Source organism: Psammomys obesus, unplaced genomic scaffold (assembly GCF_907164565.1).
Source record: "Psammomys obesus unplaced genomic scaffold, mPsaObe1.curated_primary_1811, whole genome shotgun sequence".
Classification (NCBI taxonomy): Eukaryota; Metazoa; Chordata; class Mammalia; order Rodentia; family Muridae; genus Psammomys; species Psammomys obesus.
The window spans coordinates 17,922,756-17,950,647 of record NW_026592510.1 but is presented as its reverse complement, the minus strand read 5'-3'; the positions used below and the strand labels follow the sequence as shown (position 1 = coordinate 17,950,647).

The following is a 27,892-nucleotide window of genomic DNA, read 5'->3' as shown; positions in this document are numbered from 1 at the left end:
CTTTCTTTCTTTCTTTCTTTCTTTCTTTCTTTCTTTCTTTCTTTCTTTCTTTCTAAAAGAAGACTCACCCTGCAATTCTGGCATCTCCGGCTGCCCTGGAGCTGGCTTTGTATACCAGGTTGGCTTTGAACTCACAGAGGTCTGCCTGCCTCTGCCTCCCCAGTGCTTAGATTATGTGCCATCACATTAGGCAGAAAGTTGTTCTTGAAACCCATGATGTATTTTTATCAAAAATCACATTCTGGATAAGAGAAATACTAAATGCATCTTCTTCAGTACATACAGGCAATAAACAAATGCCTGCTCTTAGGTTATAGGATCTGAGTTTTATTTTGGGTAGGTTTGGATTCTTCTGGCATAAAAGTACTACAACAGCCCCTTGAAACCTGCAGCTGGATGAATTGTTATTTTTAATTCTTTGAACACCAACCTTCCTTAGTTTGAAGAAAACATAAGGAAAATAAGCATTTTCCCCCAGAGACATCAAAGTTCATCCCCAGAGACATCAAAGTTTCCTCAAAGAAATCTGTTCATCTGCTCATTCCCCCAGGTAATCAGTTTCCTTAATCATTGCTTGCTCTTGAAACACATACAGCAAAACAGTGAAAAGTGCCATCAGTAAAATGGTGGTCTAAACAGAAGAATTTAGAAGAAACACAGGGAAAGATAGCCCTCAGCCTTACTTTTTATGGAAGTAAAAATCCTCCAGGAGGCCTGAAATTGAGCCCATAATTTCTTTCAAACACCCATGTTTCCTCAGGAGAATGGAATAGGAGTGGATTAAGTAAAGTGTATGAGAAGATCAACCTTGGTTGTGAAATTTACTGTTCACTATAAATAAAGGCTATTAGGAAAAAGAATGTTTCAACAGGGTATTAAAATCAACATCAGTATGAAAGTTCTTAACAGTTTAAAGAAAAGACAGGATTGATATTATTGGTTTTAGTTTTGTCTTGGATTTCAGTGGGGCTTAGCTGGACACTGTGCAGGGGCTTTGCTGACCTATAAGAAACCTTAGAATGGCTGTGTTGCTAAGGACACTTTGGAGAGAGGTTCCAAATTGGTTTTGTGGTTTAAGCACAGATCCATTCAAAAAGGACAACTTTTACCTCTCTATCTTCATGTGTGGTGTTTGCTTACTACACTGGCGATTGATTACATGATAGAGCACCATGAATTCGATTGATTCAATTCTGGAAACAGGAACACCTAAGTCCCCAGAGGTTGAAACACCTGTTTCATAAACCAGGAAAGCTGTCAGGAAGCATGATCACAGTGCTCTGGTGCTGATTAGAGATGCCTTGAATTTACAAATTTACAACTTAAGGAAGAACTCTTTTTTTTTTTTTAATTTTTATCTTTGGGTACTAGAGTGCCACTTAGTGAAAGAGTTGGCAGGGAAGACAGTCTGAAGTAAACAGTTACTAGCCCTAATTTACAGCCAATTTGACATTAATTAGGAGTCATTTCTTGCTTATCTGTTGCTCACTATTGCAGATGAGATTTTTGGCATGAAAAATAGAATCTATTTCACTGATTTTACCGAATGAATAGGAACCGAATAAGTTTGTGGGCTGAGCTGATGTTTAAAGGTTGACTCCAGAGCATTATCACAGAAACTCAGAGGTTGACAACTGGGTGTGCTGACACGGACATCTGCATCTGAATGGGATTTCTACTGGAGAGGACCGTAGCATATTTACACGTGTGGGCTTTCCTACGACGTAGATAAAACTAGTGTTGCCAGTTTGATGAAAACCTCAGAACATGCTTTCTAGTTTTTTTTTTTTTTTTGGATGGTGGATTGAAAGGATGACAGGAGCCTAACCACTTGTTCCTGCTGTTGATGTGTTGGATTATATTCATTCAATATTTAAAAGCTTATGGTTTAAAAAATGCTTCTTAAAATGGATATAGCCCCACAGTTTGAAGCCCGACATTTTCCAAATGCCTGATATAATGAAATGAGCATGCAGCATTCATATACAGATGACTTTAGTAGATATGATGTAAGCTAGATTAGGGCTCTTAAGCCTGCAGAAGAAGCCTGTGGAAATGCCTTCCCTGAAAAGAGTTCTCACTATAAATTCACTCACGTTTATGACAAAAACTGTCTGTCTGCCTATCCATAGAAAAGGACTTATTTATGGGGAGGGGGTCAAAGAAAAAGCCAACTTCACTTTTTTGTTTTATTGTTTTGTATTGATGGAATAAAAAATTAGCATGATAGTGGTTGATACATAGCTCTTAATTCTAACTTTGTAGAGAAATAACAGGCTATTTCATAAGCTTTGCCTAAGGATATCAGCAGCCATATCCATCCAGACCATTCCACTATGCTGATTTTTCTTTTGTCATGTTATTTTTCACTTAATTTTTGATTTATTATTCACTTTCTCAATTTCAAGCACTTCGTTTTTTTGAGACTTGTAAAGGCATGGCCAGGTTTTGAAGAGTAGTGCTATTTTGGCAACTATAATCTTTTTTATACTGTTTACATTTAAAAAGTCTCCTAAGATTATGTTTGAATCCTAGAATTTATGACTTTGCCACATCTCCTTCAGTTTGCTGAACTCAGAAAAATGATTTACCTTGCCTGAATATTGCCAATGACTTTGCCAATCTCTACCATTCCTTTTGAAGATGGCTCTCAAGTTTTATTCTGGTTATGCCCATCTATTTTAAACTCATTGCAGAAATGTTTTGAGTGTACCTTCCTATTCTCACTCTTTCTCCCTTACAGATTGTCTTTAAAACCTTCATCTTAATTTTGCTAATATCAGGTTAGGTCTGTGGTAACTACTATTCCCTCTGCCCTGTATTTTCCAACCATCTTACTCACAGAAATGAGTTTGGCATTGGGTAGGTGGAATCTCTCTGAGGGAACACTGGACAGAATGTGAAAAAGCCTTGTGCTCTTGGTCAGTTTCTTTTTCGTATCTGGATCAGTGGCATATGTCAAATAAGATCTTATTTATCCTTCAGGAACTAATCGGAAAATTCAGATTTGGGGGAAGATGACATTTGACGGATCTAGAGCCCACTTTTAATATCCCAATGCTTCCAGTGTTTTGAAAATTTTATCATTGTTTTTATGCTTTAAGCATATGGTTGTTTTGCCTGCATGTATGTCTATGTCCTATGTCTGTGCAGTGCCCAAGGAAGTCAGAAGAGGACATCAGATACATTCAGCATGGAGTTACAGATGGCTGGGAACCACCATGTGGGTGCTGGGAATTGAACTTTGTTCATCTGGAAGAACAACCACCGTTCTTAACCTATGAGACCTCTCATCAGCTCCACTTTCAGTTTAACATTTAATTTTTTTAGAACGGGAGAATAAAGGAGTGTCATGTGTATATTACAGTTGTCACCTCTCTAACCTACAGTTGTCTGTCCTCTTCAGCAAACAGATAGACAAACACTTGTCCATTAGTTTACAGTCTTTATTGTAATCTCCAGTTCCGGCAAATACAAGTGGAATGAAGTCAATGTTGCTAAACCAGGAAGAATTGGTATTTATATCTTTGTCAATGTGACTAGTTCAAGCCTTTAAATAAGCACCCGGTTTTTAGGAGCTGCTGACTAGTTAGACAAAAAGAGGTAAAAGGCAAAAGAAGAGAAAAGTCAACCCACCTAACCACCCACCCACTCAACCAGAACTGCCCCTGTCGGCAGCAGCCACAAACATCCCTCAGCATGTCTTGAATGCTTCGGCACAACACCACAACTTGGAAGAGTCCCTACCTTGCAGCCTTCACACGTGATGACTCCGTAGTGGATCCCGGAGGATTTATCGCCACAAATTTTGCATGGTATCACTTCAATTTGTGCTGAAAGAAGGGGGAAAAAAGACGTTTTGAATGGCTATAATTGCCTTTAAAAAACTTTCTATTTTCAGGCTTACATGTTGTTGCCAAGGTGTTTGTGTTAGTCTCTAACAGAGGACGCTGGGTGATAGTGGTGGCCGCGGATCGTCATTACTATTTGGATGGCTTCCCCAGGCTTCTTCTAAGACAGCGCCTCTCAACCTTTCTAATGCTGGAGCCTTTGAACACAGTTTCTTGAGTTGTGATGATCCAAAATCATACAATTATTTTCATTGCTGCTTCATAACATTTGCTACAGCTATGAACTGCTGTAGCTACATGTACTTTTGCTACAGCTATGAACTGTAATGTAGACATCTGTGTCTTCTGACAGTCTTCATGATCCACAGGTGGAGAACCATTGATCTAAGGTCTGCTATTTATTTATCACTCTCTGTTTTGTTTTTTCAAACTGAATTTCACACACACACACACACACACACACACACAGGGATGCATATCTCTGCACGTGTATGTTTAAACACCAGATATTTCCTATTCCCTTTACTGTTTTCTTCTCTTAAAACTCGTCTTTCTCAAAATAACATCACAGAAAAATCTTGTGAACTCAAGTCTTTGTATTTCTTATTTTGCTTTTGAAAATAGAAATCATTAGGAGTTTTCACATGGTCTTATCACAATAATATTTTATATAAACCAAACAAGTCTAGAGTATTGGTGTTTGATAACCTTACATGTGTGGCTGGATAGAGTGATTATCCCTGGGAAAATGTCATTAAGGAATCAACCTGAACATTAAGTGAGCATGCTTTTAACATATGCAAAGGTACTGAAAGGTGATGACTCAGGAGAAGACATGGTAGTGATTTTGATAGTCTTGTTAATAAAAAGGTTAATAATAAAGAAATCAGAAAAAAATCAGTCATTTAGAAAAATGGCAGGTATTTAATTTCACTGGAGATGAAAAGGTTTCATGTTTTTAAAAAAGAGTATTTGAGATAGTTTATTCTGGGGCATATTTGAGTGACCGCGGCCCAGGTAATAGATTTAGGTTATCCCAAATTCTGTGTTGAAATGTGGATAGAATTTCATAAAGTTTTATAGCAATTTAGAACTGCATTGATGGATATGTCAGAGAGGTGGTCACAGCAAGATGGGGGAAGCTTGTCTATAGGTCTCAGATGCCATCTTATGACATTCTGAGATTTTGGGCTGGTGGAAGCTACTGGTCTGCTAAATAGAGTCCAAACAAGTTTTATGTATTAGTCATCGGACGTCAGTTCTGACATAGTGGGAGGATTAGAGTGGCTATCGAGGGGGAGTCAAGCTAGAACCAAATGAGGTAAATAGCCCTGGACCTGCAATATTCCAACCTCTTTAGATCACTGCAGTTCCAACAGGGAAGCCAGTTCAATTTACAGATTGTGTGGAATTTGGTTTGGCTGAAGAGAAAGACAAGGGGCACTGAATGAAAATAGGTCAGAAGTTTAGTACGACTGTGTCTGGTAATCATACAGAGTAATTGGCTTTAAGGGAAATTTGGGTCATATGGCTGAACAGAAGTGTGACACCAGACTTTGGAGCCAGTGGAGACAGGCAGGGGAGTTTTCACCTCATCCTATTTGCCACGAGGAGTGGATAAATTGAAGAGCAAGTGAATGGTGAAAACAAGGCTGGGATGTAGGTTAGTGTTACAGTGCTTAACAGTGTGAGGGAAGTCCTAAACAGAATCCCCCAAGACCACCCCTGACACTACATGAGACTTGAAAGGAGCTCGGCAGGCTAACCAGAGAAAGAGCAGAAGGTCAATGAAAGGTTACTCCTGGCATGGGAGTTAGGCAATGGCAACGCAGAAGGCATCCACTCTAGGACAAAGGGTGCTGAAGATGCACATACAAAAATGCTTCAAAGGCAGAAGTGAGATTAAATGCTAAGAGGTAAGGAAAATGGAAGCTGATGAAGAATTGGAAGTGAGTTCTATCTGCCTAGGCTTGGAAGTGAGACACAGTGATAGACTGACTACAATGGTGACATTGGGGCTGAGCATGTTTCTGGGTGGTAGAGAGCTTGGACAGCATGCACGAGAGCTAGGTTTGAGCCTTAGCCTTAGTCCAGCCTTGGTGGAGTAGGATGCAGTGTGGACCTGGCACTCATCCACTGTCCTGGGCGCCTCACAGGGACCTGAATGTAAAATGTCTTGGAAGGAAGGTTTTGCTTTCATAGAAGTTATTTAGAATGCAGGACTTCCTGTGTTTGATAGTCCTCCAAAGAGTTGTTCAAATTATTCACCCTAAGAAGATCTGCTATTTCCTTTCCCAATTTAAAATAATTATGCAAAATGTCCTTGAACATTCTTTGTACATAAAGTTGACACTTGCATACACTTCTATAGTTTTCCACTCTTAGATACGCAAAACAAGTAAGTGTAAAGCATTGCCATCTTTTGATATTACTTCACACAGTAAATATATTACTTGGCTTTAGGGTAACACATAAAGTTTTTCAAAATTAAATAGCTACAGACAAAAAAATATATATCTTTTGATATATATATATATATAAATATATATATCAGACAAAAAAATATCTTTTTTTTGTAAGAGAAATAATTCGAGGGATGGAACTTGGGATGTAAGTGTGACTGGAGTGCTTTCAGGATTGTGTGGTGGGGAAACAGGGGGTTCAATATTATTCTCATTTGTTCTCTTGGATTGCACTCCTTAATCTATTAATGCTTAGGGCCATAGCTAAACAAAACTTTTGAGCTTATGTTTTGTGGCTTACAAATATAGTATTTATCAACAAGTATCACAGAATTGTGAGGTTAAAATGGCTACTTTCGGAAGAATGTCATCATCACCAGCATTACACCCATTAACTAAGTTTTTTCCCTAACAATTTAAGAAAAGAAGCATATGTGAAACAGAGTAACATGTCAAAAACCAGTTGACACTATTGTATCTTTATTAAAGATATTTTAAAAAATAATTCAGTGAATCACACAATAACTTATTCATACTATGGTTTTCAGTTTAGCAATAACATTTCATCAGTGGGTTATTTATAGTTACTATAAAAAGACTAAAATAATCGCAGGTAGCCATTGAATAGTTTTTGGTTCATATGATATTAAGTCAAAGGCTCTCTTTGCATAAATTACTCCCCAGGGAGTAGCTTACACGTGGGAGAATCTGCTTCAATACATTCTTAATTATAAAATGATCTAACTTTAAAGGAAATGAAAATAGAGGTAATTTGCTCCCTGAGGTGTAGGAAGATGTTTTTGAAAGACACAAAGGTTATCTTATACATCTTCAGAAATACAAATGAGATAAGGAACATTCAATAGGGCATCTGCATATTTATACATATTCATAACCTTGGCTCCACACATAATCCTGAAGAGATACAAACACTTTAACAGCATTTTTTAAAGAGAAAGAAGTTACCTATAATGTATATAGGTTTGGAAATATTGTGGCTATTTTTATTCTGACAGAATAAATCATTTCAGGGTTACTAGAAGTGAAAAAAAATTCGACTTATTTACAGTAGTAGTCATTTTCCTTTTTCCTCATTAAAATCCCCTTTCTGAGGTATAGCTTTACAGTTTATAGTGTGTGTTTTCTACAGCACATCTCCAGGCCAGACTTTCAGACACCGGCAACGATACGAGTCACATCATTGCTCAGTGCTTGCTGTTTTTAAATGCCTTGCTAAGGGCAACTACATGGTCTCCTCTGGAACTAAACTGTGCAGACCTGGTACCATGTCATCTATCATTGCTTCAAGCTGAGCACTTTAGGAGGGTGTGGCTCCTTGGACCTCACTAATTACAGCAGTAAGATAGCACAAGGAAGCCAAGGAGGAGGGATGTGTTGGTACTTCTGCTTGATTCATGGGGATTGAACCATCTATCTATCTATCTATCTATCTATCTATCTATCTATCTATCTATCTATCTATATCTGTCTGTCATCTATCTGGCCCGAGAGATAGATAAAGCTTACTTGGTTTTCATTTTGTTCATCTTATTAAATCCCTCTTGTCCTTTCCTTGCCTAGAGTACTCTGGCCAACCTTGCACAAAATCTTTGTCTCAGTTTTTCCTGCTTATTGAAATATATGCCTCTTTAGTTCTACCTCATCCAAGCCCCTGCTGGTTACAGCAGGTGTTAAGGTCAGAAAACTAATTCAGGCTAATGAGTTAACCAGAAAATGGCTCCGGAAAATACTTTGACTCTTAAAAAGCATCCCTCAGGAAGGCAGTGCTGTTGAGCCTGCCAGGTACTTTATGCTAGGCAGTGGTGCGTTTTACTGCACATGCTCTTGAAGCTTGCCATTTCCACTAACCCAAGTCTTCCAGCTCAGCCTGGCCATTTTGTAGTCTGGGCATTCTAAGGCAAAGCCACGGAAAGGCTGTGGGTCTATAGGTGTGCGTGTGTAAATGTGTGTGTGTGTGTGTGTGTGTGTGTATGTGTATGTCTGTGTGCTGTAGACACATGTTTGGGTGCCTACAGCAATTCATTTGCATGTGAAAGCCTGATATCAACACTGGGTGTCTTCCTCTCTTGTTCTCCACTTTCTTTTTTGAGGCAGAGTTTCTCATTAAACCCGGAGCTCACCTATTGGCTAAACTCTCTGGCCAGTGAGCCCCCATGTCTGCCTGTTTTTGTTCTCCTTAGCTGGGAATGTGCGTCACAACTGTGCTCAGCTTTTTATGTGGGTGCTAGGGATCTGAACAGAGGTACGCATGCCTGTACAGCAATTACCTCACCAACTGAGTCAGCTCCCCAACCCTTGCTTTTTTTTTTGTTTTCTGTGTTGTCTAAAGGAGCTCAAAGTGGTGGCCCTAAAACTTCCTTTTATCTTCCAGTATAAATGAAATAGACTTTAAGAATTAATGAACTTTTAATTTTTTAATATTTCATGTGAAAAGAAGAAACAGAACCTTGAGAATGGTGTCAGTAACATATTCTGGTTGAGGTTCCTTGGTGATCTTGATAATAATAAGGCTTTTATTATTATCAAGGCATATATCAAGGCATATATTTCAAACCACCTCAAAGGCACAGAATTCTGGGGAAGGTCAATTAGGAAGGGAACAACCAGTAATGCCGCTTTCTGGCTTTGGGTTCAGATTTTCCCAATATCTTCTGTGTTCTGATGCATCTTCCAGGCTGAGCTCTGGGCTCTGGACACTGTTCCGGTACAGCGCAGGCTATACTCCTGCGCGCCGGGCTTCCCTGCTGGTTTCTTTCCCCCCATAACTTTGCAGTTAGGCTAAAAGTGGACAGAGCAATTAACTCTCTTAATGTCTGTGTGAAGCACAATTTACACATGTAAAAATTTCCAATAAAGATGACTATTTTGGTTAAAAATCCTTTTGCAGATGGTCTCAGTAGCCCATGTCTTATGTCATCTCCCCAAATTGTATCTCATCTACCATCTGTGACAAATCCAAGTTAAAAATCTCTGTACTCATCCCCTCCCTCCCTGCCAGACCTGGAGGTATTTACCTCTTCAGTATGGAATCTTCTGAGGTCACATGACAGTCAACCTAAAAGACTACGGTGAAGGAGGTACGTTTAAGGTTCATTTCTACTCTGAGATTAAGCAGACAGTAGCCTTAAAGATGGGGTGGGATGCACACAGAAGCCTGAATATGTTTTCTATGTCGTGCTAGAGCGTGATGCTAAGGGTCCTAACCTCGGATCAGGCTGCGTTTATAGGTGCCTCTCCAAGGCAATGTACACCTTGGTGTTGGGCTCCAACCTGAAAAACCTCGCCTGCTCGTGCACCTCCTTTCTGCTAGAACGTTTCTGTACCTGTCTCCTTGAACTCTTCTCTGTAATTTTCTGGGAGGTGGGCTTTTCTTCCACTTGGTTGATAAACAGCTCTTAAGTGATTTAAGAACACATTTAGCTTTATATTATTATAATTCCCTATACTTTATGTCACTAGAAACTAGATTAAGAAAAAATATGACCCCATGACAATGGCAAAATGTTGTTTTTTTTTTTTTTTTTCCAAAGAGACAATCGGAAGGGAATCGCACTGGGGCTAGTCTAACTTTTGTGCAACGTCCTGTAATTACCTGTATAGTGCTGCTTGTTATTTCCACTCTTGAGAACGGAGACAATAGAAAATGGAACCAACAAATACCAACTAGCGGGAAAGAATAAAAACAATTACAGAAATTCCCTCTTACCGACGGTAAACTTTTCATCGTTTCAGTTAGCCAAGGACAACCACAGTATGAAAATGTTAAGTGGAAAAATCCTAGAAACAAACAGTTTAAAGTTTTCAATTACATGACGCCTGAGTTAAAAAAAAATAAAGTTTGGCACTGTCCCATACCATCCTGCAATAAAATAAAATAAAATCTCTTCGCCTAGTGTATCCACATTGTATATGTTACCTCCTTGTTAGTCATTTAGTAGTTGTATTAGTTATCATATCAATGGTCAGAATACCTGTGTATCAGAAACAATCGTTTTCTTTTAACCCTAAGTTGTAGTGAATAGCTTATGGTGCCTAATTTCCGGATTAAGCTCCACCATAGATACAGTAATGCAAAATGTCCCCATGGATTTACATGTCGGAACAATTGGTCCTCAGCTGATAGGGCACTGCCATTTCAGAGGCCGGCCCTATCGAGAGGAAGAGAGTAGCAGAGCCACGTTCTGTGTGTTATAGCCTGGCCCTGGTTCCAGCTGGAGCTCTCTGTTTCCTGGCCAGCGCCATTTAACAATCAGCTGCCGCTCACACCTGCTGAAATGGAGTCATAGGCCGCTGTACCTTTGCCTCTCTGTGCGTTGGTATACTGCACTGATGTTCTGCCAAAATACGAACCCAAATGCATGTTTTCTTCCCTGAACTGTTGATGTGCATTTGGTCATACTAACGAGTAGAAGAGTTAGCATTGGGTGAGCATTTGTAGAAAAATACAATAAATACAGTGTTTGCTAGTAGCCACTGTTTTAATATTCACTGAAAGCTCTGGGGTGTATAGGTGAGGACCTTACTAATATAAGTTCAAAATGTTGCACTTTTAAATGCTTCTGTGTGCTCTAGTAGTTGTAAGATACCAAATTACGAATTTTTTTCCTATTTAGCACATCTTGTCCTGTCAGTGTCTTCACATTGATGAGATATGTATGTAGGTCTGGATGTCACTCAAACGGACAGCACTTGATGGCTTTTGCCATCACCCAGTGGGGCCCATGGACCAAGGGCTTCGGCATAAACTGGGAACAAGCGCGATTATAAATACTCACCTGATGTGAAATCTGCTTTTCAACAAGCTCCCAGGGCAGTCTTAAAGCTCAGAAAGCACTGTCCTGTGATGCTAGGGGAACACAGGTGTAGCTACTCTGAGAATGGATGGATCTCTGATTCCCCTGGTGCTAACATAAAAAAGTTCCCAAGATTCTGGGAAAAAAATCATTCTCTGCTTTTGCTTTTTATGCATCTCCTTTTGTTCATAAGGGCAGTAGGATAGTTGGAGCTTTAGGATCCACCTCCTCTGGGGAAAAATTAAAACCTCACAATTCTGGTCACTAACTGATGATGTGGGGATGGGGAGATCAGGCAGCACATTTCAGAAACATCTTGTATTGCTGCATTTAACACAGGACACCGCAGAATTCCTTCACAGACAGATCTGTCCCTGGTTTTTCTCTGTGTCCTAACACTACCTGGGGAGTGGCTTTTCCTTTTATTGCGACTTGTTCTCAAGGTTGTGGCATAGAGGTCAATGCTGGATACTCTGGGTTTTTAACTTTTAAACATTCGAGTTTTGTGTGTGCAAGTATTGTTGTATGTATGGTACATGTGAATGTTTGTATGTGGATGTGGCAGTCAGAGGTCAATCTCGAGTATTGTCAGGAACTGCCTCCTTTTGGTTTTGAGACAGGGTCTCTCATTTGTTTGCCTGAAACTTCCTTTTGTCCAGGATAGCTAGCCAATGAGCTCCAGGGATTCTTGACCACTGCCCCTGCCCCCAGCACTGGATTACAAGCACATACTGCCATGCTTAGCTTTCTACATGGATTCCAGGGCTTGCACTCAGGTGCAGCAAGCACTTTATTAATTCAGCCATCTTCATCTAAGCTCTTGCTTTACTGGATTATTAATTAATTAATTAATTAATTAATTAACCACTATGACTAGCTGAGATTATTTTCTTAAATACAGTTTTCCTATTTTAAAAATCAAATTGAACAAAGTTTTTTTTTTTTTTTCTTTTGATGTGAATTGTAAAGTCAAGCAATGTGTTTTCCTTATTGTTGTTTGTCTTCTGCTGGGAGAGTAGTTTTTGTCATCTTGATATAAGATAGAGTTATTTTGTAAGAGAAAGCACAACTGAGAAAATGGCTGTATAAGACCACTTGTAGGCTAATCTGTGGAACATTTCCTTGGTTAATTATTGATTTTGATTGTGGATGGTGCTGCCCTTGGGCAGGTGGTCCTGGGTGCTATAAGAAAGGAGACGGAGCAAGCTGCAGAGAACAAGCCAGTAAGTAGCTCTCTTCCATATTTCTGCTTCAGTTCTTGGCTTCAGGTGCCTTTTCTACCTTGAGTTTCTGCCCTGACTTCCCTCAGTGCTGGACTGTGATTGCGAAGCCACATAAGCTAAATAAACCCTTTACTCTCAAAGTTGCTTTTGGTCGAGAGGGGCTGAAGAGATGGCCTAATCAATAAAGTGATTGCTTGGTATGCACCAGGAACTGAGTTTACACCCTAAAACATTCGCAGCAATGTTGGATGCCACAGCACATGCTCCTAATTTCAGTGCTGGGGAGGCAGAGAAAGACAGATTGCCGAGTCCTGTTAATCTGGTGGGTTAGTCTTTTCTGTGAACCCAAAGAAAACAAAAAATGAACGGTGTTAGTTAACTGACAGTAAAAGTTTTCTTTTCTGGGGCAGGCAAACCTGTCTCTTCAGCTCCCCCAATTTCCGGTACATCTCTTTCTAGTCTCCTCTGGGTTGAACCTTGAAGCTCATGTTTGTGCAGCACCTCCTTCATGAAAGAGGAAGGAGATGCAAGGAATTGCAAATGGGAACCATAGATGACCAAAATGAGCAGGCAGAGTTTAGTCTCTGTATAGCAAAAGTACCTCTTAAAAAAAAAAAAAAAAAAAAAAAAGGAAAAATCCATGCTTTTTTTGTGTGCATTGAGAGGAAGGAATACATAAATGTGACAATATTGGAGGAAATATTATAAAACACATGCCAAGTAATGGATATATGCTTACTATATACTAATGACTCCTAAAATCAGAAGCTGATGTATCAAAGATCTGAAGATCGGCTTTTTAAAAGACAAGGTAAATAAACGCATTAAAAGATGCATGTGTTTCATGCATTACTGAGCTGCAAACCACCTATCGGGAAGACTGTACTCGAAAAGCCAAGAGCTATGTCAAATGCTGGAGCGGATGCTGGGCAAACGAACACTCAGTTGTTGTGAAGGCAGAATGTAAAGCCAACTTTTGAAGGAAGTGTGGCAAGTTTCATAAAGTCAGAGTGAGCCTTATCAGCAATCATGCTCCTTGGTATTTTGTAGCAGAGTCACAGCTCATGTCCACGCAGCACATATGCATGAAGGTTTGTTCACATTTTCTCCAAATGAGAAACAATGAAGATGCATTTCAGTAGCTGAATGGATGAGTGTGTGACACTCATATATAGTGAAATATAGTAAAATATCATTTGGCACTGTGAAAGAGCTACCAAGCCATGAGTGACATTGACATGGAAGACCTCAATGCATAATGTTAAGGGAAAGAAGCCAGCATGCTTCCAGCTATGAATTTGGAAAACTCAAAACTGTACAGTAAAAATACAGATCAAATAAATAGAAACACGTCATTAACTCAAGCTTGGAGTGGGGTGTGTACATGCATGAATGTACGTTCATGGATACACTATACACACGTATAATTTAGCCACTTGAGGTGTGTTTGAGACCACAAGATACATGCAAGACTGTTTTATTCTTTAAAAGGAATATTCTGATTGCACAGTCACACATGCCTAAAAACCTGAACAAAGAGCAGACAGGCGATTGAAAGTGAGCTTGGAAGACACAAAAAAAGACCCCTTCAATTTAATGAAGTTGAGAAGCCTGAGTGCTGAGTTATCTTTGAGCCAGACCTTGGAAAGGAAGAGAGATTTTAAGAAATAAATGTATAGAAATAAATTAAATAAACATACTTAAGATGGTTAAAGAGGAAAAGTCAATTACAAGAGTAAATTTTCAGATTAGATAAATTTATTTTGAGGGGGGCTTTTAGTGTGGTTAAATGCAAAGCAAATAGTAATAAGATATTTCTAGGATTATAAATATGCATTCCTTTCTCTGTAGTTTGTCAGCATACATCAAGTTGACTCACACAAAATCGGCACTTTAAGGTCAAAAAAATTAATTGATATTGGGAATTTCATTTGATTCAACATTATATTTTATTACTTGTTGTGTTTTAGTATGTAGTTCCTACACTAGGTGGTTTTCCAGAATATTTGAGAGCCAGGCACATGTGACACGTGACTGAGTGTAATAGCAACACTCAGTCGGTGGAGGCAGAAGGATCATGAGTTAAAGACCAATCTAGTCTACACATTAAGACTCTTAAAAAGAAGTAAGTATGAAAACAAGCTTAAAATCCAAAGGAGGGGTAAAATATTAAAAAAGAACAATGCAGGGGCATGCTTAACATAAAAATGAAACCATGGACTTCGTATTTTTGATCATTAGTGAAATGACAGGAAGGAAGACAGAACAAGAGAGTAGAAAAACAGGGAGAGGGAGGGGGAAGGAAGAATTTAATACAAGCGGACTTTACACAAAAGCTTATATTTTAAAAATTTATGTTTTGGATCATCGCAAGAGTTTTGATCACCTCCAACATGAATAATTCTACACTGTCAAAATAATCGCAAACTCTTCCATCGAGAATTATGCCATCATGATATCTATGTTGTAGCAAATGTGCAGACCAGCCACTAACTCCTTAACACTGACTCTAAATGGAGAGAAACCACAGAATTAAAGTGAACCTTGATTCTTGTCATCTCTAGACACAAGACTAGTTCAGAGGCTAGAAGTCGGAATATTTGGATTCAGTCGACTGTTTTACAAGTGGCCTTCAACAAAGGGAGAGAGACACCAGTGGGAAGTTTCTCTGTGTGCACACAGCACCAGAAACTATTTCAGGGGTCAAATGATCACGTAAGATGTGACTCGAGAAGTTGTGTCTTCTGGTTTTACACTATGCTAAATGTCACAAAGGGCTGCTGCCCAACACAGTTGGAGTCAATGCTATCCCCTTCAAAGACGGAAGGGGCTGTTCTGCTGATACTGCAGACTTTCTCTAAGGCGATTACCAGCATAATCCTAAATATGATAGGACCGAGCTATCTTATTTTTGAGCTCATCAGATCCAGCATGCTCACATAATCCTCGACAGCTTTACTCTATGTTTATGTAAGCTGCCTGGTGCCTGAACAAGACGACCATAACTTCTTGTCCCCTGCAGTAGCGTCCCTCTATATTATTGGCACAAAAAAGTAGTAAGAATGAATGCGATTTTCAAATTCTGCCTTCACGGATTTCCTCCCTTTGAACTGTTCCTCCTTTTTTCCTACAAGGGTGATATTTCCAGGCATGCTTGCCAGTCTACAAATAACATCCGAACAGACAGAATATTGTTGCCCCCACTGCTGCTTGTCTTTCTTACACCATTCATATGAAGGCGTTTGTATGCCACAGCAGAGATCGCAGTGGTAGGAAGAAGGCCCCCTCCCACTTATTTAGAGATTTAAATTCCTTTTAAAGCATGGTGGGTATTTATGTCTTTGGGAGAATATTAGACATTGGAGAAATCTAGGAATTGCTAAAGCATAACACCAAGTGTTCTAGAGAAAGATTCTTAAAGTTTCACCTTTAATTTAGAATATAGCATGTAGGTCCACAAAAATTTAAAAGAAAAAAAAATCTCGTTCTCCTTTCAAAATGTGAATGTACATTAGTTCATATGCTTCATTAAATGAGGTGTGTGTGTGTGTGTGTGTGTGTGTGTGTGTGTGTGTGTGCGCGCGCGCGAGCATAGGCAGGCACCTCTAAAATCTAACATCACATTTTAGGTAATTTTATAGCCAAGGGTAGCTAATATGTTTTTTAAATAAATAACCATAGAGAAACCTACATGTTTACCTGTGAGTCACTGTTAATTGCGATTCAGAACTAAAGAGGATTAAGCACACAGACGTTAATATGTCCACTGTTATTAATTTCTAAACAACAATAGCAACATTATCCTGAATAAATCTGTTAGTAATAAGGATAAATAGTTTTTAAAGACTCCACTGATGTCAGAATTGAAATCTGCTGGTCAGGACTTCACCAACCTAGTATCTAAGAACACAGGTTTGGAATGTGGCAAGTCATGGCATAGAAACAGTGTCTATGCTCCCTTAAAATGGAAGTGCCAGGAGACATTGTACATTGCAAAAAGACAAAGTTCTGAGTTTGAGATAGGTGGAGGCTTATTTAAGTAGTAGGTGTTTAGAAACAATTGTATCTTTTATAACATTTGCAATTGCTGTTAGTGGCTATTTGAAGCTAGTAAAAATGGCAATAAATTATTTTTGCCTTAAAATGTTTTTAGAACAGATACTCAGACCTACCCACTCTTGAGATTACACCTGCTTAGAAAAACATGTCCTAACTTAGTAAAAACAAACCAAAACAAAACTAGAAGTAAAAAGCAAATTCCCAAGCCTCAAAATACATTACCATTAGACCAAACAATTAACGACAAAAAAACCCAAAAAAAACATTTCTTATACATTTCTACATATTATACAAACTAAATTGACTTTTAAAACATTTAGAAAAATCTAGTAACTAACTACAATAATAGCTGTAGTGATGTGAACAGGTAAAATTAAAGCTAAAGATTACACCAAGGCTATTTGTATTGTCGACCTATGGTCAACCTGATGTGGCAGTTGAAAGTACTTCCACTTAAGGAGAGAACAAGTGTTTGTAGTAATTCACCTCAGCATAAGACAATTATTTATGTATAGGTATCTCCTCTAGAGTCGTTAGGCTGGGGTGCTTGGCTTATAAAATACATTCCCCAATCAGAAACAATTTATTGTTCCCACACATAGCTGTTACTTTATTTTGCTTAGAGCCTTTAGATGCTTGCTTTCTCATCCAAGGATGGTTTACGCTGCTAAATGTCAGCAGAGAGAAGAAAAAAGTGCAACTCACCAGTGGCGTCAGCTTTAGTTTTGAGCTGGTTCTCACACATTCTGACGGAGCAGTGAAAAGCCTGACTGGAAAATATTACCCGTTTCCCTTGAGATCTGGGGACTGGCCCTGTGTTATCCCACAACGAGAATCCCAACAGACTGTATTAATGAGATTAGATGAAAGAAGTGTTAGAGGCATCCACTGCTCCGTTTCATTAAGTAAGGGTGAGAGACAGGCTTTCTCACACCGGGAAGGCAGGGGAGAAAAAAAATCCTTTCTTCCTTTTTTTTTTTTGATATTTACTCAAGAGAACATTTGCTAAATTGTAAAAAAGCAGTTTAAAACCTCTTTGTGCCCTCCCCATGAATCATGTGGCTGGGTATTCTTTCTGTCCTTTAAGTCCCCTTTGTTTTCATTCTGCTGGAGCCAGATTCAATATGCATCTGACAAATTCCTTGAGGTGAGCTGTGACTCTGAAAGTCTAGCACGGACTTCATTCAGAATTGGCTTGTAATTATTTTGTCCCTTTTACTGAGGTCTGGTGTATAGGGATTACCTTTCCCCACTATTGGATTACGGCTGTCTGTGAGACAATTAATGGGACATAGAGACATTTTACAGCTGAAGAAAATGTGTGTGTCTTATAGTGTAGAAGACCTCACAGTAACCCTGGGGTCTTAAAACTCTATTTGATCAGGGCAGCTCAATGCTTCCTCTTGTAAGATAAGAGTGATGAACATACTTGAATTCTTAGCTCCTGTGGAAGTTTTGGCCAGCTTGATATAGTGTAGGTCTTGCGTAGATAACCACAGTGGCTGTGGGTTCATGAGTGTGACAGCCTTGCCATGTCTAACAGTCCTCTTTTCTCAGCACTCATGTCCATCCTCTGGCTCTTAGTGTACTTTCTGTCTCCTCTTCTAAGATGTTCCCTGGGCCTTGTTGGGGGAAGGGGAGTTGATTAAGATTGGGGTTGGGAGCTAAGGGAGGGGGGTACAGGAGAGGGTAGAGGATGTGTTAATGTAAACTAAAACTACATGAAGAAAGGGTTATGGAAAACCCACTAGTGAGTAAGCTAATTTTGAAATATGGCTTTAGAAATTGAGTTCAAAGAAGGTACCTAGCATGGATGGCATAGTGACTCCCAGAAGCCATGGGCTATTAAACCAAAACTGCAGCACCAGGCATGAGATACCTCCTTATGAGTTATTGGCCAGGGAGGCCACAGAGGTCTCCAAGGATATTGTCATTGCTCTTGGTTACTCACCATAATTATGATAAGATTCTATTGCTAAGGACACCACAAACTTTGGCTGCAGGTCACAGTAATACTGAGTAGGAAAGTTCATCTCGGGGCTGTCCTTTTCATGATGCCGGGAGAAGCTATGCAGGCTGCCTGGGGCAAAGAGAAAGCAATGGTCTTCACCAGATCTTAGCCAACCTGCCAGATAAGATGTGCCCACTGATGAAATGGTAGCATGGCTATTATAGGGTAACTACCTGCCTTGTGGATGAATTTGAGGCTTGCTCTGCAGAAGAAACTTTCATACCTGATATTGTAATCCCAGTCAAAATCCCATGAGAGAGGTTAAAGACCTTATGGTAGAACTTGCTATTGCTATTTTGTTAATTGGTCATTTTGTTGGATAGCTTTCTAAATGCTTATGTTAGTACCTGCAGAGCTGGGGGCAAACCTAGGTTTCTCTCGGTCAGAGTCAAAGAAGCTTGCTTTTGTAGTAGGCTGCAGTCTACTCGTGCAGAGACTCGTAACTCCAAAATGTTACACATAGACTGAGGCTACATACTTCCGAAACGATCAGAGTGCCTACTCCCGTGAGGAGCAAGTGTGCAAGCGCCTGCCCTTGTCTGAAACGCAGCTGCAGTTCAGGACCTGTAGCTGGATACACTCTCGCTGTGTTTGCCTACCTCAGGGATAAGCATGTTGGCTGCTGTTATCGTTTATGAATTCATGTATTCATATTGCTTAGCTGACTACTAAGTAATTAATAGTATCTGGAAGTGTCACCGGGAAATATATGTGATGACGTTCATAGGCCAGTGTATTCTCAAAGACCATAGATTTAATCCTGTTTAACTCCTTCTGCTGACATTGTTAGTTTTCTGCATATAAGTAGAAATTATACTCTTGGAAGACCCGCAGCTATGGTGGCTAAGTAAGCAAACAGATTTGGGAAAAAGTCAATATTTCATCGTTAGTCAAGTCAGTATGCCGTATCTTACGGTTTCGCTGCGGAGACAGGCTGATATCAAGCATCTTCCATCTTCCTCAAATGCTCTCCACCTTTTTTTTTTTTTTTTTTTTGAGACAGTCTCTCACTGAAATCGGCTCTTATCGATTTGGCTACACTGGGTGGCCAGCAAGTTTCAGGCATCTCCCCGTCTTCCTTACCTCCCAGGGCTGCTGTTCCTGGCCTCTCGCGTGTCTGCTGGATGCAGACACGGACCGTCATGCTTACATGACAAGCATGTTATCAACCAAACTGTCTCCTCCCTCTTGCCACAGTAAACTATTCATGAATTATCAAATTCTATCTTGCTTGCAATGGCATTTATAGGCACCATACATAAGGACTGAGAGTCAAACGCCAGGAGGAAAATCATACTCTTCTCCATGCTTCCTGAATCTGAGTGCATCTCATCACACAGGAATTGGCCCCTGATGTAAAGTGCATTGGTGGGAGATGACAGCTCACACGTGAGGAGAGACTCACGCTCATGCTGAAGAAAGAAGGGAAAATGGGAATTCTCTAGAATCATGGTTTCGTCACATCGTTTTCCTTACAAAAGCCCTTTTGATTCTCTGGGCTCTGTGGGATAAATTCATAAATCCATGCTTCGCCTTGACTGGGATTTTCCTCACGGGGACAGTCTGTCTTCAAGTCCTTGTCTGTGAGCCTGTGGCAATGCCAGTCTTTCTCTGAACAGTCCCAAGTGTTTCACGCCTCTGTCTTTTTTCTGCCTCTCCTCCCTCTCTGTACTCCACGAGGCCGCTCTCTACTGTTCTCCGGCTACCCAAATTTACAGCTCAACTCAATTTCCACTACTTCTTTTTAGTGTCTCCTGACCATCTGTCTACAGAGGGCTCCTGTGTGTCTACCTCTCATTCGGTCCTGGAGTGCTTCATTAATCTTGTTTACATGCTTACTTTACAGCCTGTGTGTAAGCTCCTTAGCAATACCCCATCCTCCTGTACATCTCTTGTGTCTAGAATAGTAGTGAGTCTGTGAATGGGTGAGTGTGTACTCGCTCATTCACACATTGAAGAATTATAGGTAAGCCTCACACCCTACCTTGTTTAACTTATCCACTTCGTGTTTACATGGATAGCTTACTGCTGTGGTATGTTTGTTTTCTTGCTACAGTTAAGTAGAAAAGGGGGAAGGATTAAGAATGGAGGCAAGCTCTTAAGCTCTTGCCTCTTTTTGTTCTTTATAAATTGGTTCTAGTATATGAACAAGAGCTTGAAACAAACTTCTTCCAATTCTCTCTCTTGTTTTTGTTTTTGATACACCGATTTCCTTTCCTTTGTGTTATATTTAATCTTCATTTTAGATTATTACCTAATAACTATTAGATCAATTATCCCATTGATCTAGGTCTTTTCTCTCACTGGGTGTGTTCTTACTAAAAGAGACAAGAAATTTTTCTGCCCCCTCTCCAGGCCTTCCCAACAGCATGGACCTCCTCTGATCTAAAAGAAGAATAATCTAGAAAATTCCACACCCCCCGCCAAATAAACCAAAAAACAAAACTTTCCAAGATTCAAGGATGAAACAGGAGAATGAACTTTTCTAAAGCGAAAGAAGGCACTTCATTTTATAGGAAACAGTTCTACTTTAGAACATAGTTTGCAAAATAAGGTTCTTATGTCAGAGGTTGCTGCAGTAGCAGTGGCAGCTGCAGTATTAATGGGAGTTTATTAGAAATGCAGATTCTCAGGCCCTGTGGAATCAGACATTCTGGGGGTGGAACTCAGCCGTCTGTGTTTTCATGAGCTCTCCAGATGGTTTGATGCACGCTTATGTTTCAGTGTTGCTGGTATATAGCATGGGGTTCCAGTTAGAACGAGCTACATTTAATTCACAGCTCTGTCACACACTGGCTGTATGGACTGGATAAGTTCTTTAATCTTCAGATATTTTCTTGTCGCCGTCTGTAAAATGGTGATGTCTGGATGTTCTTGTCTCCAGAATGCATGTGCTGAAATACTGATTTCCCAGCTGCTGGCTTTGATGATGGTTCTTCTGTGAGGCCATTAGGTAATGAAGGCATAGCGATTTGTCTTGCTATTTCTACTATAGGAGGACATGGCAAGAACGCACCATCTGTGTGCGAATCAGAGAGTGGGCTCCAGACATTGAATCTGCTGGCACTGTGGATTAACCAGGGAGTAGGATTATAGGAAGTAAATTGCCATGGTTTGTAAGCCACCCAATCTATACTTTATTACAACAGCTCAGATTAACTAAGAACACCCACCTTTCTGATGGAGGTGCTGGAGGATTTAAAGCATGTTAATTCTTTAATTTAAAGCAACCCTGGCCATATTTTAAGCCAGTCAGTAACTTTATGCCCTTGCTATATTGTTGCTTCATTGGAGAATGGAAAGTGTTCCATACTTTTAAAATATCTGCTATTTTCCTCTACACATTCTAAAAAACTTGATTGCTCATTAAAAATGCTTGGGAAACTTGCAAAAGAACATATAATTCCCAAAAGCCTTATGCCAGACTAATTCAGTAAGAATTTTGGGAAGTGACAACAGTATTTTTATTTTACAGGATGCACTAAGAATATTTTCATGTCAGGAGATCACATGATTGTAATGATTACAATAATTAATGTTGCAATGAGAAAGAGTTGTGAGGTCATCAATGACACGAGATGCTGGATTGATGAGCACCCTAAATTTTTGCCTAAATTCCGTAGTAGAAAAGTGCAGAGAAATGCTAAACATTAAGTTCTGGAGGGGGATGACAGGTCCTGTTATTGACACTTGGCTTTGACAATTCTTTTTCTTCTGAGAGGTATCTCTTAGGATTATAAATACCCTAAGCTACTGTGTAGGCACCCTTGCTCCTAGTTATGAGCTCCAGTGTCTGCATACAAATCAGAGTTTACTGCTTAACAAGATGATTTAGCGTGAGTTAACTAATCCAGTTCCTTGTGCCTTAGCGTCCTCTTCCACGGACATGCTTCCGACTATAAAGTTATATTTTGCTGCTTGAGAAATAAAAATGCATAAAAATCCCATATACACCAGAAATATTCATCAACACTATCTCCACCATTTGTGTATGTACTAACAGTCCTTTCTTAAGGCACTAGGAAAATCTTTTGTTCAAGCCTAAAAGTAGAAACTGTACCTCGACTCATCAATTTATTCTTTGAGTAGGGAATCAGAATGATTGAATGCTCATAAAATTTTCTCAGTGTCTACACAGAGGTATGGGGTAATCTATTTACAGTTCTACAAGTGAATCATTTGTGCTAGTGAGCACTCGCCTTGCATAATCCACCATGAATGTTAGCAGTTTAATTTCGGTGGCCTGTAGAGTAGAGCCTATTGTGTTAATCTAAAGCAATGGACTCTGGTGGCTGAGTTTTCAAATAGTTTAACTTTGAATCAGACCCGTATTCTAAAATGGAACTTTTTCACGTTTCCAAGAACTTTCTCAACTTCTTTTACTCTTATTATTTATCTAAGAGGAAGTTATATGATTCGCAGAATAGGTAACACAGAAACTAGAACTTTTCCAATTAGGAGTAGCATCCGAACATTTGCTCATGTATTACGGTTTCCAGTTTGGGGTTTTCTGTGTGTGTCTCAGCATCTCCATGTGTTGCTTGTGCTTGTTCTGTGGTTTCGTTCTTCTTGTTTATTTTCTCTTATTACGTTTTGCTTTTTAAAATTTAACTTATTTAATTTTATTATTATTACTTTAGATGCTTATTTGTATTCTAAAGAGAGACAGAAAGAAGGCACATAGATTTGGGTCAGTGGAGAAATGGGGAGGATGTAGGAGAAGCTCGGGGAAGGGAAACTATAACCACAGCACATTGTATGAAAAAAATCTATTTTTCAATGAAAAGAACCCAATTCTGGTGTAAATATAACTTTATCATTTATTAATGATGAAATCAAGTCTGCAGATAAAGAAAAGAGGGGAAGGGAATAGTACCCAAACGTCAGTGAGAAATTTTAAGTCTTGGTTATCATTTTCTATCACAGTCCTTGGCTTTCGTTATATATTTCAGGCTTTAAACCTTAAGAAAACTCATAAGAGGACCTTGATAGAATCATATAATATTAGAATACTTTTATTTTGTGAGTTATATAGGATATATAAGGCATGTATTTGGGAACAATGACTGTTTAGTTATATAAAATTTCATTTTTTTTAAAATTTTAAGTACAATCTTTCTAATTCAGTAGCAATCCAAACTCTGTAGGAATGATATCTGGATCCTTAGGAAGGGGAGTTAAATTTTGTATTTGTTCATTTTGCAAATGCTTGTTGATTGCACATCCCATAACTGACTTAAATGCCTTCTTTCATGGAATTTCCAGTTTATAAGCTCACTGTTGGAAGAGCTACAGACTTCCCTCATTCTTGCTCACCTTCCCCATGGGAACAGTCCTTGACTAAGTAGTTCAGCTCTTGGTGGAATAGTCAGTTCCTATTGTAATCCTAAACTGATCAATCACGGCTGAATTCTTACACAAACCCGCTAAAACCTTTGCGCCAGGAACCCTTCCACAAATTCTCTGAAATAAAAGGATTTATATGCTGCTCTTTTGATCTCACCATTGCAGTAAAACAGGTAAAAGAAATTCTATGTATGGGGTTAATTTATCACTGAGTCCTGTCAAGATAGAGTAGCGGAAATGAAACTCCTTCACTTCTAGAGTCTCATGGCTCTGATTAGAAATTTATTTTAGAACCTTGCTGTTGAGTATGTACAGTGTACATATGCATACAGATTTGGTTATATATATATATATACACACATTTATGTATGTATACATGAACACTCTATAGTATAAACACAGACATGATTTTTTTTTCTATTTGTTCTTGAATATGAGGTATTTCACTTCTAATTCTCTGGAAGTTTTTCAGGGCTACGGAGGCCCCTGAACGATATCTAAGGAGAAACACTCCTACCTGTCGTCCCTGTCCCCTTGGTGTGGAGACATGCGCAGTAAGCGGCAGCATTATAACCCTCAACCTAGTGGTGAATTTCAGGTCTTCCCAAATGATGCGCATTTTACTTGTTCCCAGTCTGAAGGTCAGTCTTCGGCATGGAGGAGGCACCACTTTTCAAGAATATGCAAAGGCTTTGGAAGCATACGAGTCACAGCTTGGGAAGCTGACTTTGGGTGAGGTCTTTTGGAAGCTCACATGTCACAGAGACCATTGCTGTCTGATGTTAGGGCAAGAGCAATAAGTTTGTGTATTGCTAAATATGTAACGTCACAGGCTGAACTTTGTCTAATCCGGATGACATAGCAACCAGCTGCTGCATTATGAAGTTAACTATAAGATTACACCTTTGTATAAATTTTGTTAGCTCAAAGTTTTCTAGCAAAAGCATTTCTAACTCAAAAGCCTCATCTTCCATTGTGATCATGAAAAAAATAACTTCTTTCTTTATAAATATTGGAGAATTTTTCCATTACTATTTTTTAGACAGTAGCTAAGTAGGTTAGAGTAATTTATCGCTACTGCTTAAATACTATTCTGTATTCCCCCTTCTGTGCTAAGATACCAACAACATACCTTAATTTCCCTGAAAACTAGGCAATCCTGTCAGAAAAAAAATTCAGGTGGAGTCATTCGTGCTATACTAACTCAGCTTTGTTCTAAACAAGTCAAAGAGTTGAGCTTCTCATCTCATATCTTCTAAAGAACATACTCACCAAGAGACAGCTTAACGACCAGATACAGTGATTTACTTAAAAATGTAGAGACGTCCAAGAATAACAACATTATCTCTGTGGGAAGTCCACATTTACATTAGCAGAAAGAAATTTGTCCCTGAAGCATTTTATAAAGCAGCACTGTGCATGGTCCTTTTCCCTCATCCATCCTGGAACCTCTTCCAAGAGCTTGTAGCAAACCAAAATTGTGAATATTTTGCTGAATAGAGTGAGAAACAAATCAAGAATATAATACTACATGTCGCCAAACTAAATGCAGAATGTTTTTTTTTTTTCAAACTCAAAACAGTTCAGCCTTATCTGAAGTAAAAAAGGAGAAAATCCAGAGATGCAATCAAAGGGAAATGTACTAAGCCATTCTGTTTTTGTTTCCTGAGTCCTCAAGGATACATAGAATGAAGAAACAATCATGTGTCTTTAAATGCGTTATTACCTCATTCCTTTCTTTCAGCTACTCAACAGGCTTTTACAAAGGTGAGTGATTTTTGGGACACTTCAAGAAAATCTGCTTCAGTCTTAAGTATTAAGTGTTTATTGGCTCTATCTGAAGTCTTGGGTAATGTTTCTAAGTGTGCATAATTTCAGGATGAGATGGTCCTCACACATGACAGACAGCCTGCATATTGAACACACCCCTTCCTCTCTAAAGTAAGAAGCAACTGCTGAGTTACAGTTATTTCCTAGGGAGAGCTTAGAGCTGGCTATGGTAGATGGATGGGAGGTACTATGGAAAGTAGCAAGTGGCATTTAAAGGTCTCCAAACTGTCTCTCTTTAGCGGTGGCAGAACTGCTCTCTGAGTTTTGGTCCTAAAGTCTGTTTAGGATCCTTTTCATCTTCGTGAAATTGGATTACCTGTCACAAATGTCTCCAAATGAGACATATTTGTTTCATATTTTCCAATCATGTACATGAGATAGGTTTGGCCTTTTCTTTTCCTGGCCCTCCTTCTCCATACTTGCTCCTCCAGATTCTGCTTGCTTTTTTTTTTTTTTTTTTCTCTTAACACTGAGGAGTGAACTCAGAATGACTAAGCTACATTTGTACTCTTTTATTTTTTTAAAAGACATGGCTTACTACATGGTTTAGGTTGGCCTGGAACTTGCTATGCAATCTAGGCTGGCTTTGAACTCATCGTATTTCAGCTTCTAGAGTGTTGATACCTGGTAGCATTTTCTTCATTAATATTTTTTTTTGTTTTTATTAGTAATACCTTCACAATACTTCTCCCTGAATGTTACTTCATATTCTGGCCCCTGGGGAAAAAATGTATGTCCACAATGTTCTTTCCCCTTAGCTCCAGAGGTTGGCAGGGCTTTATATAGAACTTGGAACCTCACCTCATTTTGCCCAACAAAAGGAAAAGGGCTGGATATGCACAGAATTTAGCAAACACGGTAGCATCCACACTTGTGCTGTATTCACTGTTTGTTTCTCATCCTTGGTGCTTACTAGGTGTTCAGGCTGCTGTTCTTAGCACTATTAAGTGGGAAAGTTATTTTCAAACTGCTAGAAAAGCATTATTAAAATATAGTGGCACTGGGGGTCAGCAGAGCCTGGGGCGTTTCCAGTGATGTATGTCATATCAACAACTCAGAAGATTTCTCTTCTCACCCTACTCAGACAATTTTTTTTTCTTGTTTGCTGAGATAAAAATAGTCAAGTAGAAAACAACTGGTATTTAACATCCCACATTTACTAACAGATAATGATTTTATGATCTGGAAGAATAAAGAATTATTGTATAATGGTTGAAAATAAAGAACTGTATCCTAAAAACTAAAAAGACTTGGGCGCTAATGCTGCAGGGGCATTTCAGTAAATAAAGGTCAGTACATATCTTTGACTCTTTGATGGAAACATTGATAGAATAGAGAATCCAATTTGCCTGTGACCTTGAAACTAATGGGTCCAAGAATAGTTAGCACTTGGAATCTGAAAATTATCTTTTGTTTGCTGAAGGCAGTTGGTAGGGTGATGTGTCGACCAAGCAGTTGTTTTAGGTATGTTTGACAAAAGTGCTTATTCTGATTTTCTGGAAGAGTCTAAATAGTTGTGCTGAGGAGCTGATATTGCTTCGGGTATGAAAAAAGCAGGATCATTAGGATATTTTAAACAGGCAAAATAGTCAAACAATATTCACTCAAAAATGAATCCACTCGAGATTAAAGATAAACTGCCATCTATTCTGCGTGTGCCTTTTCTGACTTATTTGAGATTTCAGGTCATTAGTTTAAAAAACAGCCATCAAACCTTCTTAAATAATCCTACATTATGTAAAATAACAAATAATACAGAAATGCTAGGGCTGTTGTAACTATAGGAATATACGCTGCATGGCTCCATTCACATACAAGTAGGTAAACCCTCAGAGTAATGGTTAGGAGAATGTTATTCAATACAATATACATTATAATCCATACTGTAAAACTTTATAGTTCCTCTCTCCTACTCTCATTTACCAGTGGATTTCCATCTTTCTTTATTCACTGGAAAACAGTAAACTTACAGGGCTGAACACAGGATGTTCCCAGGGGTAGACTATGTGATTAGCATGTGTGAAGCCCAATGTTCCCCATCCCAGCACTCACGAATATAATCCCCCACTATGCTGTCAAAGGAAGCTGCATACATCACTATCACAGCTATGTTAACACCTAGCAGTACACCAAGTGCCTTCTGGGTTGATTGAATCTTGTTCTTGGGCAACAATGAGGTACCACTGGACTGTGACTTTCATCTTCTAAGACCCCAGGCATGGCTTGTGAGAGTAGAGAGGATGACCTGGAAGAATGAGACTGAAGACTAGACCTTGGGAATCACTGGTTTGCCGTG

General features: G+C 39.1%; 1 protein-coding gene across 1 annotated transcript in view; it reads right to left on the bottom strand.

Annotated features, from left to right (window-relative positions):
* Rorb (RAR related orphan receptor B) overlaps positions 1-27,892 on the bottom strand; it is a 182,097-nt gene that overhangs the window by 53,227 nt on the left and 100,978 nt on the right. Inside the window, exon 2 of the mRNA XM_055613911.1 lies at positions 3,748-3,833. Coding sequence (XP_055469886.1) covers positions 3,748-3,833 — 86 coding nt within the window. The remainder of the gene's footprint in view (positions 1-3,747; positions 3,834-27,892) is intronic.